Source organism: Alosa pseudoharengus, unplaced genomic scaffold (genome assembly GCF_046254945.1).
Source record: "Alosa pseudoharengus isolate Yale_2024_CS ecotype anadromous, Long Island Sound unplaced genomic scaffold, YU_APseudo_1.1 YU_APseudo_1.1_scf_2, whole genome shotgun sequence".
Taxonomy (NCBI): Eukaryota; Metazoa; Chordata; class Actinopteri; order Clupeiformes; family Clupeidae; genus Alosa; species Alosa pseudoharengus.
The window spans coordinates 9,932,005-9,947,357 of record NW_027468663.1 but is presented as its reverse complement, the minus strand read 5'-3'; the positions used below and the strand labels follow the sequence as shown (position 1 = coordinate 9,947,357).

General features: G+C 37.8%; 1 protein-coding gene across 1 annotated transcript; it reads right to left on the bottom strand.

Annotated features, from left to right (window-relative positions):
- Window positions 1–901: 901 nt before the first annotated feature.
- On the bottom strand, window positions 902–15,333 carry LOC143135029 (phospholipid scramblase 1-like). Its single transcript, XM_076295761.1, has 9 exons — window positions 15,177–15,333; window positions 14,106–14,172; window positions 13,698–13,795; window positions 12,587–12,635; window positions 12,251–12,456; window positions 11,758–11,922; window positions 1,863–1,994; window positions 1,704–1,739; window positions 902–1,339 (listed from the first exon to the last, which is right to left on the bottom strand). Exons 1-9 carry the CDS (start codon window positions 15,231–15,233, stop codon window positions 1,310–1,312), a joined length of 840 nt encoding a protein of 279 aa, XP_076151876.1. The 5' UTR covers window positions 15,234–15,333; the 3' UTR covers window positions 902–1,309.
- Between the last annotated feature and the right edge of the window lie 20 nt (window positions 15,334–15,353).

Below are 15,353 nucleotides of genomic sequence, written 5' to 3'. Positions count from 1 at the left end.
GGTCCCTGAAGTTGGTAGTAGTCATTTTGCATCTCAGCAGCGGACTGATATTACCAAGGCTACTACTAAGTATCCCCATTGGAGTGCGCTTTACTGTTTACTTTTCGGCGCAGTACTACTAACCGGAGCAAGTATAATTCCGTCGTGGTAAGAAACAAGTCCCTCAAAATGTAATGCGATCGTTGAAATGCAAGGATAGAATAACGTTAGAAATAACAGTATCAATACAGACATTTACATCGATAGTCTGGCGTTATAATTGATTTGCCTCGGGTGTACTGTGGAGTGGATAAGACATGTTTTTAGTGGCAGGCTAGCACATACCGTTGACTTGCGCTAGCCTAGCACCTGCGAACTCTGCAATTAGAAGGACTGGATGAAACGTGTTGAAAACGGTCTCCACTGATAAATATCACACTTGCTTACTTGGAAATGAGGTGTTATGTCCAAAATCCTGAACCACCCCTTTAAAGTGACAGGCACTCAATTCGACTTGCACAGTACCAATACAGTGTAATGGCATGAAAGAGAAGTCTATATAGTTTATACAGTGCTGTGCAAAAGTTAAGACACCCATGCTGAAATTGGCGAAAGGGAGGAATAAAAAACACATTTTGCCTTTTTTCTTAATATCTTAATTAAAAAAAAATAGGACATAAATTATTTTTGAATGTATCATGTATCGTAAATAAATAAATGTTATTATATATAAATGTCTTAACTTATGCACAGCACTGTATATTCTAAATAGTAATAGTTTGTACAGTGGCCTACAGTGTACAGTTGCTAATACTAATTATTACTAGTGGCTAATACTAATAATGTAAATGAAAAAGGTGAAAGAAAAACATGAATAATCCTGTTCAAGTACTGCAATAATCATGCTTTGTAAATGCCTGTGTTGATGGTTATGTCATAATTTGTAACTCAATTTTATTTTCTTTCTTTCACAAAATCCACCAGAAGTCACCATTTAAGGAGTAATTTTTTCAATTATTTCTCTTTTTTGTGGGGGGGGGGGGGGGGGCTCTTCCTACGATCAACAGCACCGCTGCTGGAAAAAATTCTAGGGGAAACACTGCAGACATTGTCAAATTGCTTTTGATATTGCATGATGTATTTGTACAGATCTGTAGAAACAAATTCATGATAGCTTGCCAAAGTACATAATGTAAGTTATTTATTGTATCCCCCTCCCAGAACTTTACAGAAGAATATAATAATAATTTAACAAATGCAATAACATTAACCATCTTTATCATGTTATATTTAAGGAGGAGATCCAGGTGCCAAGTAAGGAAATAATCCATCAAATGAAAAGTTTGGTAACAGACCAAATCTGCAAAAAAACAATGAGTGACTTTTGAATAGATTATAGAAGATGTATTGACCTTTAAGTGGATGGAAAACCTATCCCTTACATTCCCTTTAAGTTTACATCTTTGTTCTGAATATAGCCTCACTATGCCACCTTTGCAATAACATTAAGCATCTTTATCATCTTATCTTAAAAGGAGGCAATTAATCACATTAAAACATGAAAGCATTGAAAGAATTCCAGATCGGCAAACAAACAAGGAGTGGCTTTTGAATAGATTATATAGAAGATATACTGTATTTAATAACCTTTAAGCGAATAAAGGCTTTTCATTATTATTACTTTAAGTTTACATCTCTGTTCTGAATAGCCTAGGCCTACTCACCATGCCGCTTTCTGTTTCTCCAAGAAATACAATGTCCTGCAAAGTAAAGGTTTTAATGTTACATTTAAATTAATTCTCAACAATGTAACCATGTAACAGTTGAAAGTTGTCATTTTCTTGCGCTGACTAAAATATATAATTTAATTCAATGTTATTTACAATGAAAACACAGGCTCCTAGTATGATAGCCTTCAGTTTGGCATCCATGTCCTGTGGAAACTGCAGCTCATATTTAGTCTTGTCTTCGACAAGGGATATGGTCCCTATGATGGTTCCATCCAGTGATGTGATCTGTTGGAATATAAAACTGAACATTTGTATGTTTCGTTGTATAATATTGATATTCAAAATATTTTTTTTGGTAAAACTTTATAGTAAGGTGATAATAATAAGGTAATAAGGTGCCATAATAAATAGCAAACTAGTCATTACCTAACCCTTTGTTAATATTTGTAAATTGATACTAAAATATCTATTTGGCACAAGTTAATAGTTTTTTTCATCATTAATTAAAAATGAGATGTTCGCATAAAATCTGTATGTTAATGTTTAACTAATGTTTAGCTAATATTGTATTAATATTTGTTAATAGTTAACTAAATGTCTTTTTTGGGATATATATATTTTATTATAAGGGTCCCCCATACTAATAGTTATATATTACTAATAATTAAGATTAACCAACTTTATTATAAGGGGTCCCACGCTGATAGATATATTACTAATATATTAATTAAGCTTAACCAACTTTATTGTGAGGGTCCTATGAGGAGTGGTTCATATTGGGATAGGCAGAAGCACAGTTAAATAACAATTAGTTAAATAATAATATGTCATTAACTTTTATATTAACATATAGTTTGTAAATAAACATTTAACATTTAAATCATGTAAGAAATAACTGTCAATTAGTGCCAAAAACATATTTAGCTATTAACAAATATTAATACAATATTAGTTAATAGATTGTTTTCTATTTGTTAAAACATTAACATACAGATTTTATGCAAACAACAAATATTTAATTAATGATGAAAAAACTTTTAACTTGTGCCAAATAGATATTTTAGTAATAATCAACAAATATTAACAAAGGGTTAGGTAATGACTAGTTTGCCATTTATTATGGCACTTAAAGGAGAATTCCGGTGTGATTTTGACCTAAAGTGTGTTGAAACATGATACCGAGTGTGAACGTATGTCTCATAGCTCACCTCGGCTTGTCCCCTGCACTCAGAAATCTGGCGCTAGTTAGCCAATGCTACCAACAGTGTTTCGTTGCGGTGCCTCGGGCATCACCTAGCTAGCCATGCAAATAATTCACTGTTTTACACCATTTACGAGGCTCAAAGTAGCTCCATACTTCATTGGTAGACTTTCGAGGGCCTTGACATTTAAAACGAGACATGGAGAACTTTGAAAAAGCACTGGTAGTTTATTTACAAGATGATTTATACAGACAGTACCTTAAAGGAACACGCCACCCAATGTCAGTAGTAATATATGTTCCTACCTTAACTTTCACGAGTTGAGTCATACCTCTCCTGTGTCGGTACGTGCACCCAAACGCTCTGGTGCGCGGCGCGAATGTGTTAGCATGTTGCTATGCTAGCGGGCTCAGAAAATGAGCATAGCACTCTAGAATCTTTGGTTAACACTAGGGCAAAGATCCTTAATATCAACCGTCTCTGACTAGGGTATGACGTTAGCAAAGGCCTGACGTTAAACTAAATTAGCTTACATAAGCTAACAGGCTAACGGTATAAATTAGTTTTACGGCCGGCAGATATATCAGACCAGACGCTATTAATGGTTACAACAATGGCATAATCAGATAGTAAGTTGTTTATTTTTCATCTCTTATCTACAAATCTAAGCAAAATAAGGTCACACAAATGACATTTTAAACAGATTCAGCAGCCATTACCGATGTCATCCGCCATGTTTGTTTACCTTTCACAGCTGTTTCAGACGTTGCCGCAAGGGATTATGGGTAGGAGGGAGCATGAAGTGTGCATCGATGCTGCCTCCAAAAATGACCGTTATTTGGGAATTCTAAGATATCTTAAAAGGCAGCAGAATTTGTTTTTTCGGTTTCGAACCGCACTTGCTGCCTTTACCCGTTTGGAACACACCCAGAGACTGAGTTTGCTGCTGATATTCTGGGGATAGGCTACAACATAGCCAATGTAGGACTTTAGCCTTTTAATATATTTGCTGCATTGGATCAGTCTTTCTAGAACAGGCAAGAGCTTTCTAGCCTCACATCAGCAGCGCTGCATCACCCATATACATTAAAACAACCAGCGGATGGTGGACGGGTGTGGTTTTGAAAATTGGTCAAAAAACTTTGGTGCTGATGGATGATAAGTTTTCCTATGCAGTTATAGTTGAAATAATAGCCCATCAGCTCATCTCTAGTGTGTGTGCCTCTCTCTCGCTCAGAGGGGAGGGGGAGGCTGAGGGGTCGATCAAGCATGGATTCTAAACTCTGTGGTGGATAGGATCTACAATTAGGTGTTAATTAATATTACTACGCTAGGTCAAAGTACTCCCAAGTGCTATTGCGCCACACATTGTAGTTCTCCTGTGTATTCGCTTGGAAAATCGCCACGTTTCATGTTGTGTGACCGTAGACATTTTTATCAACTACTCGTGCAACTGTATTTAAGTCGGGAAAAAATTGATGTTTTTGATTACTTCTACGTCTGGCTACGTCTGAGCCCGCTAGCATAGCAACATGCTAACACATTCGCCCTCGCACCAGAGCGTTTCAGTGCATGTACTGACACGGGAGAGGTATGACTCAGCTCGTGAAAGTTAAGGTAAGAACCAGGGGTGAAAGTAAGCCGGTACGGAGTACCACTAAAATATTTGGAGAGGGTACGCCGTACCGGAAAGAAAACTATACTGTCTCTGAAAAATATAGCACTTTCAGCATGACAACACAACTGCTAACGTCAAATTACCAGAAGCAACACGTTTCCCCCAAAATATTTTTCATATACATCGTTCTGAACTGTATCTGAATTGTGTCTAAACCTCCCGTGCAGCTGGACAGACAACGAGCAAGCTATAGCGCGCGTACAGTAGCCTACAGTAATTGCGCCAACGTGCACTGGTATCCAAAGTGTTTTAGCAGACGGACGTTTTTTGGAAAGTCTCCCAAATAAAAAAAAAACATACAGGCTAAAGAAAAATATGTTGATGTTTCAATAGCCTATTCTGGTTTTATGTGTGCAGTGTTTTGCTGGAGAGACAAGAGACAGGCAGCGCGTGTACGGCTTAACCAGATCTTGCGCAGCAATAATGAAAGTGTTTTAGCGGACAGAAGTATGTTGCAGTCTCCCAAATAAAAAGGCATGACTCAAAGAAACGTGTTTCATGATATACAGTAGCCTATATTAAAAAAAACGATTGGAAGTGGGAGCGAGCAGAGTAACTAGGCTAAATAAATAAATAAATGTTGAAATAAAGTGTTTGCAATTTATTGATAATCAAAAACAGATACAGGTGGGTTAAAGGGTGATACTAGAGTGATAAGAAGCCCTAGTGAATGCTTGATAAGTACACTATAATACAGTAAATAAACAAATAAATAAATAATAAATAATTAGGCTAAGTGAAATTTTCATTATGACCAGGGTTCTAAATTAACACCCGCCAACCTGCCAAATGCGGGTTAAAATTCATTTTGGAGGGTGTTAATAAAAACTTACTAGCCAGTTTGGCCGGTGATGCATGAGGCATTACATTCATGATACATAAGACTCTGTTTTCGGTCATATATCCCCCGGCAGTACTTCCTACATTTCCCATGACCACTGTGCCGTAATGCTACGTCGGCTGCAAGCAGTTTGCAGTGAAACCAGCGCGAGAGACCATGGAAACGAACGGAGCGTCTACCAGAAAACACAAGGAATTAGAAGAACGAACGGAGCCAGAGCAGGGAGCATAGACTGAAAGAGGAGGGAGTTAGCCAGTAAAGTAAAAAGTACCTAACACATGTACATAACACAAATGCATAATGCATTACGAAATATTAACGCAATTAACGCATTGTGTTTACCCATTTCCTTTGTGGGGGGCTGATGTCATGTAACGGAGACCGCAAAACCTGAAGCAGATCGTTTATTTTATTGTCTATGGAGTTAGCTGAAGATGGAACGTGAGGAGCTTGTAGGTGAAAATTTTCAGTTTTAAAAAGGTAGCCTGATCAGTTATCACCACCACCACACGCATCACGCACTGTGCATAGGGCACCAAGAGACAGAGGAGGGACCAACATTTAGCCAATAAATAGTAGCTGTACTGCAAACTGTTTTTCACTCTTGTTAGAGAAAGTATACAATGTCAACATGCACCAACAGCATGTTACATAAAGATGATACTTTTCGGGTCCTCTCTATAAAGATCCAACTTGAACATAGGCCCTATGCTACTCCATTTAATTGAGAACGAGTCTGAGTGTGCAGGAGAGGGAGAGAAAACGAGTGGCAGGTTCTTGCTGGCTTGTCATTGTTGAGGATAATTGATATCTCCTTTTTATTAAGTTAAGATTAAACTAAATGCGGCAGTGGTTGGGACAGACTTATGGGGGCGAGAATAGGAATGAAGCAGGGGATGAGGATATCGACAGAGAAATAGATATATAGAGATCCCAAACATGAAATGAAGTGAAGTGCACTTTCTGTGTATATTTTGTGGTATGTATTCATGCCAACAATGTTAATACAATGATCAAATGCATTCAGTGACACTCATCTCATCAACTCATAATTCTCTTATTTTCACCGGAAAAAAATTGGCTAGAAATTATGATTGGCTAGTAACTTTAGAAAGTTACCAGCCACATTGGCTGGTGATCAAAAAGTTAATTTAGAACCCTGATTATGACTCTGTCATAGTACCACCAAGAAATAAAAACTACTTTCACCCCTGGTAAGAACATATATTACTACTGACATTGGGTGGCGTGTTCCTTTAATGAATTTTACCGTTCAACGCCATCTTGAATTTAGTCACGATAAGTCGAGCGACGAGTACGAACGAACAGGTATGATAAGGGATCAGATTCCAAAAATAATTCAGTGGAAATGCATGGATTCCAGTTGCTGCTGGAAGCAACTGGAATCCATGCATTTCCACTGAATTATTTTTGGAATCTGATCCCTTATCATACCTGTAATTTTTCACTAAATTCAAGATGGCGTCGAACTGTAAAATTCCTTAAGGTAGGGGAGAGCCGGGACAGTTGAAACACTTTTTAATTAAACGTAATTTACAAAGCGATCGTACAGGTACCACACTGAAAGCTACTATTTGGTCACTAGTAACCTACATCTGTCCTCTGTCAAATACAGATGCATTTTCAGCTTTGAACAAAACCGTTCAGGAATTATTACAACAAAAGTCGGACGTGCGTAATGTTTCATTCGTCCCTCCTGGTTGGGACGAAACATAAGGGGACAAATTAAACATACAGTTTAAGCCATATAAACGTCCAACAACTTCGAAATTTTACTACATATCATGAATGGTACTCCCAAAAGGTTTTATTTTAGATAGATTGTTGCAGGGCTATACGTATTTGTGCATGTCTGTTAACAACTCATTGCCATCATCGTGAAGCGTGTATGAAGCGTTTTTTGAAATATCATGCCCTGTGGATGATTCTGCCATGTTTATAGCTAGAACGGTAAGCTTTCCCATTTATATCATGTTTATATTGTTGAAAATGTCGTTTCACTAGGTTTTTACGTGGGTTAGGCCACTGCACATCCAAATAAGTAGGCTTAACGAACCACCGGCCGTCAGTCTCCATAGGATAACATGGGAAAACTCAACCCCCTACCTGGTGTGTCCAAATGTATTTTCATCTTCCTAAAACTGTATTTCTATGTCTTACCTCCATAAATGATTGTTTAAACACAGATATTTGTGCATTTAATTAAAATACATGGAGTTACAGCCTGGTCGGGACAATTGAAACATGTGTTTTAATCGTCCCGACACAGACATATGTCACTATAGCTTGTTTTGCTTTCCATGTAAACAAGCATGCGATATGAAAGTCTGGGATTGTGGAGAACACTAAATCTTCTACTGAATAAGCATTAAGTCAAACCTTTACATTAGTAGAGCGGCTATAGGAAAAATCGTGCAAATTATGATACAAGCGTGAAATTCGGCAGGTATGTGCTCAAGACCAATACAATCAAATCTACCTGATTGGCCACTTGAAATGGCGGCCATTTTCCAAGATGGCCGCCAAAAAAGACCCTAGAAATTGATTTATTGCTCAGAATTCACCAAAGATATAATGATACAAGCATGAAATTAGGCATGTATGTGCTCAAGACCAATACAATAAAATCTGCCTGATTTGCCATTTTTAATGGCGGCCATTTTCCAAAATGGCCCCCATGAAAAACTCAAAAAATTGGTTTGTTGTACAGAATTGACAAAGGAAATTATGATACAGCCATGAAATTTGGCAGGTATGTGCTTAAGACCAACACAATACATTCTAACTGATTTTCCAGTTTAAATGACGGCCATTTTCCAAGATGGCCGCCAAAAAATACCATAGAAATGGATTTGTTGCACAGAATTGATCAAGCAAGTTATTATACAAGCATGAATTTTGGCATGAATGTGCTAAAAAAACAATACAATCAAATCTACCTGACTCGCCACTTGAAATGGAAGCCATTTTACAATATGGCCGCCAAAAGACTGAATTTAGCCCAGAAGTGAGCAAGAAAATTATGATACAAGTATGTAATTTTGTGTGTTTGTGCTAAAGAGCAATATAATGAAATCCACCTCATTTGCAACTTGAAAATGTAATATGGCAGCCATTTTTAAAGATGGCCACCAAATAAGACACTAGAACTTCATTAATTGCAATTAATTTAGAAGATGTGGCCCAAATCAATGTTAACATTCACTACATTTCTGTTTCCTTCTATGATGAAGTCATTGGAAATTCAATTCATTCCTGTGTCAAGTCTTGCACAATCAAGTTTGATAGGCAATGCATTAAGAGAGTGGGAGTGGGATATTTTTTGCTAATAATGTATAGCCATCTTTATCTGTCTTTGCAGGATTCGTATCAGGAGACTTGTTCTTTTGTGTCCTGCTGACACAGACAGCACTTTGACCAGTCAGTCGTTGTCCATTGTTAATCTAAAAAATCAGATTGAGGTATGATCTTTTGATCACCTTTTGAATCCATGCATGGAACAGTTATTTAAATTTCAATTCGTTTTGGGCTGATTGGCAAAATGTGATTCAGAATGTGTAGTGTAGTGTAGGTATTTTAACAGAAAGACGCACGTGTATAAAAATGCTATTTGTTTTTCAACAATGTAAGCCTGTTTTAACAAAGCTGTGCAAACACATACAGCAGGTGGAGAAGAAGAAAATGCCTTTGATGAGTGGTGTGGCAGTATATCAATATCAATTACTGATTATTCTGACCATGTCACAAGTAAGATGTTATATTTCTTTACCCACCCTCACCTTGAGGATGGAAAAGGGCAATGTTGCTACAGTTAGTCAAACCAAACTTTTTTTTTTTGACGTTGCGGTCAGTCAGGCCTTCAGAGTGGTTACACAGAACACTTATATGCTAGTATGCCTCATATATAATATTCCTGTCTGTTCTTACTGCCCTACTTTGTAGCCTACTCTCCTACCACAAATTACACTGTATATGCCGTTTTACATTTGAGTATATGCACTGTATCACTATCCATATCCTTACAATATTTAGACCAAAACTATCTGAATTAAACCAGCCACTGAGGTTATTCGGAATTAATTTTAGTCACTTACAGCGACATTGGACCACTGCTGATTGATTCACTCTGGTCGCCTTGTTCTCTAACTCTGGGGTAATTGTGGGGACAGTCGCAGAGAGCACAAATTATAGTGAGCGGCACATTATTACCATATTATTACCGTTAGTACCATTAGCACGTTATTAGTGTTTTTAAACGCCCATATCGAGAAAATCATAAATTACCGTTATTAGCATATTATTACCACAATGGTATCGCATCACGCACCACCCTCCATTGACATCAAGAATTGTCATTATTAGCATGTTATCACCATGTTATCAGTGTGTTATAAGGGGCTTATTTGTCGTTAATAACTGTTACCGCTGTTATTTGCATGTAAAACCAAAAGCGACCTATGCGACCGGAAAGACGGAAGTCATTATTTGTCTATGGAGGGTCGGCGAATAAAGCGACCAAAGTGAATTCGCCTGGAGCGAACCAATCTGGACGACCAGAGCGATTACGCGATTTAGCAATTAAAAGTCAGCTAATATGATGGTAATGAGCGGTTCGGCAAAAAACAATTGGAATGCTCTTATCTTCGAATGTCCCAGGCTGACAAGCCAGAGCCGTTATGTGATTAGCTAAATCAAACATCCAGAGCGAAAAAAGCGAATTCATGACAAAGGTTCTTCAACGACCTTGGCTACTTTGAAGCTGAGGTTGTTTCTGGTGTACACGCATCTTTTGTTTAACAGCAACATCGAGAAAACCATGAATTGCCGTTATTAGCATATTAGTGTCATTATATTATTAGCATGTCATAACCATTTTATTTGTTTGGGGGGGTGGCATCACGCAACACCCTCCATTGACATTAAGAACTGGCATTATTAGCATGTTATCACCATGCTATTTGTGTGTCATAAGTGGCTTATTTGTCATTGTGGAACATTTTTAATATCTGTATCACTTCATCATCTATGGAAACATATTTAAGGAGAGTGAACAATTATTTACACCACATTTGCAATTTGCACATTTGAACTTTGCAAATTTCTCGGGTCTTTTTGGACGCCATCTTGGAAAATGGCCAGCATTTCAAGTAGCAAATCAAGTGGATTTGATTGTATTGGTCTTGATCACATCCATGCCAAATTTCATGCGTCCATCATAATTTGCTTTGACAATTCTGTGCAATAAATCAATTTCTAGGGTCTTTTTTGGCAGCCATCTTGGAAAATGGCCACCATTTCAAGTGGCCAATCAGGTAGATTTCATTGTATTGCTCTTGAGCACATACATGTTGAGTTTCGTGCTTGTATCATAATTTGCTAGGTCAATTCTATGCAATAAATCAATTTCTGGGGTCTGTTTTGGCGGCCATCTTGGAAAATGGCCACCATTTCAAGTGGCCAGTCAGGTAGATTTGATTGTATTGGTCATAAGCACATACCTACCAAGTTTCATGCTTGTATCATAATTTGCACGATTCTTGCCAAATTGGCCTTGTAGCCGCTCTACTACATGAAAAACACTCATTGATAATTGAAAAAATGTAACCGCTAATGAAGTTTAGTTTTGCGCATCAAAACTCGTTTATCGCCAGTAACTCCGTGATAAAATGACATAGCAGAAAGATATTTGGCTGATAGAAGGAGGTTAACATGCTCTATGTTTTGACCGAAGGACGTCGGTCTATCATCATTACACTCGGAGAAAACTGGATTGTTTCATTCGTCCCGTGTTTCAATCGTCCCGGCTCTCCCCTACTGTCTGTATAAATCGTCTTGTAAATAAACTACCAGTACTTTTTCAAAGTTCTCCATGTCTCGTTTTAAATGTCAAGGCCTTCGGAAGTCTACCAATGAAGTATGAAGCTACTTTAAAGCCTCGTAAATGGTGTAAAACAGTGATTTATTTGCATGGCTAGGCCGATGCCCGAGGCACCGCAACGAAACACTGTTGGTAGCATTGGCTAACTATAGTGCCAGATTTCTGAGTGCAGGGGACAAGCCGAGGTGAGCTATGAGACATACGTTCACACTCGGTATCATGTTTCAACACACGTTAGGTCAATATCACACTGGAATTATCCTTTAAGTGTTACCCATTTTTTATATTAATATGTTAATGTCAATTGTTCAAATAATGCCTGAATATGATCTGAATTGTACCACGTTGAAAGATTGTTGAATTTGACTTTACAAAGCATCTAAATGCAGCAGGATATAGTGGGCTACATATACAGTACCCTGGATTACCTTAAGATGGAATCTGCCGCCACAGCATCGGATGGGCAGACATGACTCTATAGCCATCATTAGCAGTGGCTCTCTTCTCTCATTTTGGATAGTTAGTTTAGGCCGGGAGGCAGAAGTGCTTATGATATATCCTATTGGAATGCCTGGAGCACACTGGATTTCCACCTAGAACATACAAAATGGAGTAAAAATATATTTGTTGTACTCTTTAAGAAAAGTGAACTCGGTTATTCATTACTGAATTCATTACTGGGTAACCACATGCTTCTGGCAAGCTGAACTGATGTGTTCATTGTGTGAAAAAAGATAGTGTGTACACACTTAAAACACACAAACAACAAATTATATCAACACAAATAAGCCAACTAATTGAAGGTACAGCCCAATATGGTGGTGTGGTTTGATGTTCGTCGTCGAGCTCAAATGTCAACAATCTTTCGCTATAATTATGCCATCCTTTAAATAACTACAAATAATAAAACAACTCTGATACCTCAACTGTCCCACAGTTACAGACATTTGGTTTTATGAAAGTGATGACTTCACGGCCAGTGATGTCTGTGACATGCAGTGTGAAGGAACGTCCAGAGGTACAGTAGTACTGAAGACAGCAGTCTTCATCTTCAGTCACTCTGAACATCTTCTGTCCAGTACGATCCTTTACCACATATGTGTAGATGATGGCGCCACCAAAACACTCTAGGAAATAAAATCCCAAGTTGATATGGCGAGAAAGCAATGCAGTCTTCATATAAAGGTTGTCTTCATTGTATGATTATTGTGCAGTTGAGTAATATTATTTGTAGAAATTGTACAGTGTGTCTCCTACCTGTAAATCCATTGTCTTTAGATTCTTTTTGAACCACCAGATAAGGGATCTGAAAAGTATATGAAATTCAAAGCATATTTGAAAAAGAATCAGAAAATTTAAAAAAAGAGGTAGGCCTATTTGTAATTTATTGTACAACCCCAACACAGAAAAAGTTGGGACATTGTGTAAAATGCAAATAAAAACAGAATGTGATAATCGGCAAATATCGTAAAACCATATATAGCTGCAAAAGGGACACAGACAACATATCAAATGTTGAAAATTACTTTCATGGAAAACATGTTCATTTTGAATCTGATTCCAGCAACACGTCTCAAAAAAAGTTGGGACGGGGGCAGCAAAATGCTAGAGAAGTTGTATCAAGGGGGGTAACAAGGTATCTTTATTATCCCCAAGGGGCAATTTGTTATGCAGCCAGAGAGAACACATTCATAAATGAACATAGAACATGAAGGCTCACAGTGGACATTTATACAGCATAAAAAATATAATATAACATGAAAACATAAAAAAAGAGTTCTTGTATCTATTTGTCTTATATCTCTTGGACACAAATCTATATGGCCAGACGGAAGCAAAGTAAACTCAGGGGTGACTGGGATCATCCAGGATTGACCAGGCTTTTTAAAGGCTCTGTTCTAATGCAGGGAAGGAATGTTAACTAAGCAATTGTTTAATGATAAAGACAACAATAGGAGGAATATTTCAACTGGCACCATGATTGTGTATACCGGTAATAAAAGAGAATCACAGAGAGGCAGACCATCTCTCATCTTAAGTCCAAGGAAAAGTGAGAACATCAGCTGAGCAGCCACAAGCCACACAAGAGGAGGCAGCGAGCTGCAGGTTTGCAACCCCTGCTCTAGTCCTACTTCGGGTTCGCTAACTTCAACATGTCATATTTCTGGGATCAAATTCAAAATGAACATATATTTTCCATGAAACAGTCAAATTTGTCATTTCGATATGTTGTCTATGTCCTTTTTTGCAGCTAAACATGGGTTGTAGATTATCACATTCTGTTTTTATCTGCATTTTACACAATGTCACTTTTCTGTGTTGGGGTTGCAAATGCATTAAACTATACCTGCATGAAATATCAACTTACCTGATTAAGTGACAGCAGTCCAGGTGGACAATGAGAGGCTCTTTTAGAGGCATCCAACACAGTGCCTTCATTTGAAGCTTGAAGGGTCTGTACGGCTTCTTAAAATACATGGGAAACATCAATCATAACAGAGAATGTCCTCGATATTATGGCAATAACAGTGGATATTTTGTCAACTAATACTATCTACAACTACTCCTGTGGTATCATGAGCTTGTCTGTTGGCATCAAGTTGGCCCATGGATACAGAGCCTTCATTTGAAATTCCACTAGGAGGGGAGTACGACTTGGCCTGTGTATCTTTACATTATGGGAGACATAGTCAATCATTAGAATGCTGTTGATTACATTTCTTCTTGATATTACGTTGTACGTCAATTACAGAGACCATTTGTGATGTAAACATACCCTCTGCCACTGCTTCTGGGCCATTGTTATCATTGTCATCTTGGCTGTGAACATCAAGTGGGGCCATCTGTGAATACATGTTCAAATTATAATATATAGAAAAATAACTGACAAACACATTTAAAATATGGCAAGGGGGAAGATGACTTTGCTTTGTATGTAGTCTGTCCAACCTTAAAGCAGCACTACAGTATGCCCGTTTTGGTCTAAAGATAGCAACAGGGACGTACTGGGACTACATACACAGGTTGTTATATTCAACTCATTTTAAGCAAGTCTATTGGGAGTTTGATCTCATCACATAAGCTACAACATCAAAAGTCACACCTGTTAAACTCACCGTAACATGACATTTACTGAGAGTAGGGAAAAATCTTATAGCCTAAACAAAGCAACACTGTCAGACAGGCCTATGTTTTACCTCTAGTCTATAGGAAAGGCAGGGGTACTGTAGCTCACTGCAAATAACTCCTTATAACATGTAAATTAGCTGGTTTGGCTGTATTCTTTATGGGGACTTTTCATTTGAAAAGGGGCTCTTGTGAGACGTACAGTATGTAGGCCTAGTGTATGTCTACTAATGCTTGATAGCAGAATCCAGAAAGGCTACAGAGCTCTCGTAAAGAAAGTTCGTAGGCCTATATGCAATGCTTATTTACTAAGCAGTTAAGGACCTGTATTGAGGCCCAAGCTCTTACAATTGTTTTGCCAATGTTTTATGAATACCCTTTGTTGAATGGAAGAAAATAAACGGTAATGCCTAGATGTGCAAAGTTTAGTTTAATTTTAACGTACGGAACACAGAGCTGCATAAAGCACTCCTGGGGTGGCTGGTGAGGACGACACAGTCTATCTGTCCTTCACATGACCGTACTACACCATTGATGAATTAAAAGATGATACCAAAACAAGCTGCCTGATAAAAAGCACACCTCAAAAATGTGCCACATCCACATTTGCTATACTATGTTTCACCCATTAAAAGCTCAAGATAATAATAAAACTGAAAGAATATGTTGCTGCTGATTCATATTGAATTAAATGATGATGAAATAGCAAAGTTGCAGTCACCTGGATTAAGGGTTCTGCTTCGGTGTAGCCCTCAGAAAGTATCTCAAGGCTTGCCATTATCCTGGGATCTTCTGCTATTGTTCCAGCTGCAGCAAGACACACTATATCTGAACTGCTGTTTTGTAGTGTCAAAAGGATCCTTTTTAGACAGACCTGCAGAGCAAATTCAAATGTCCT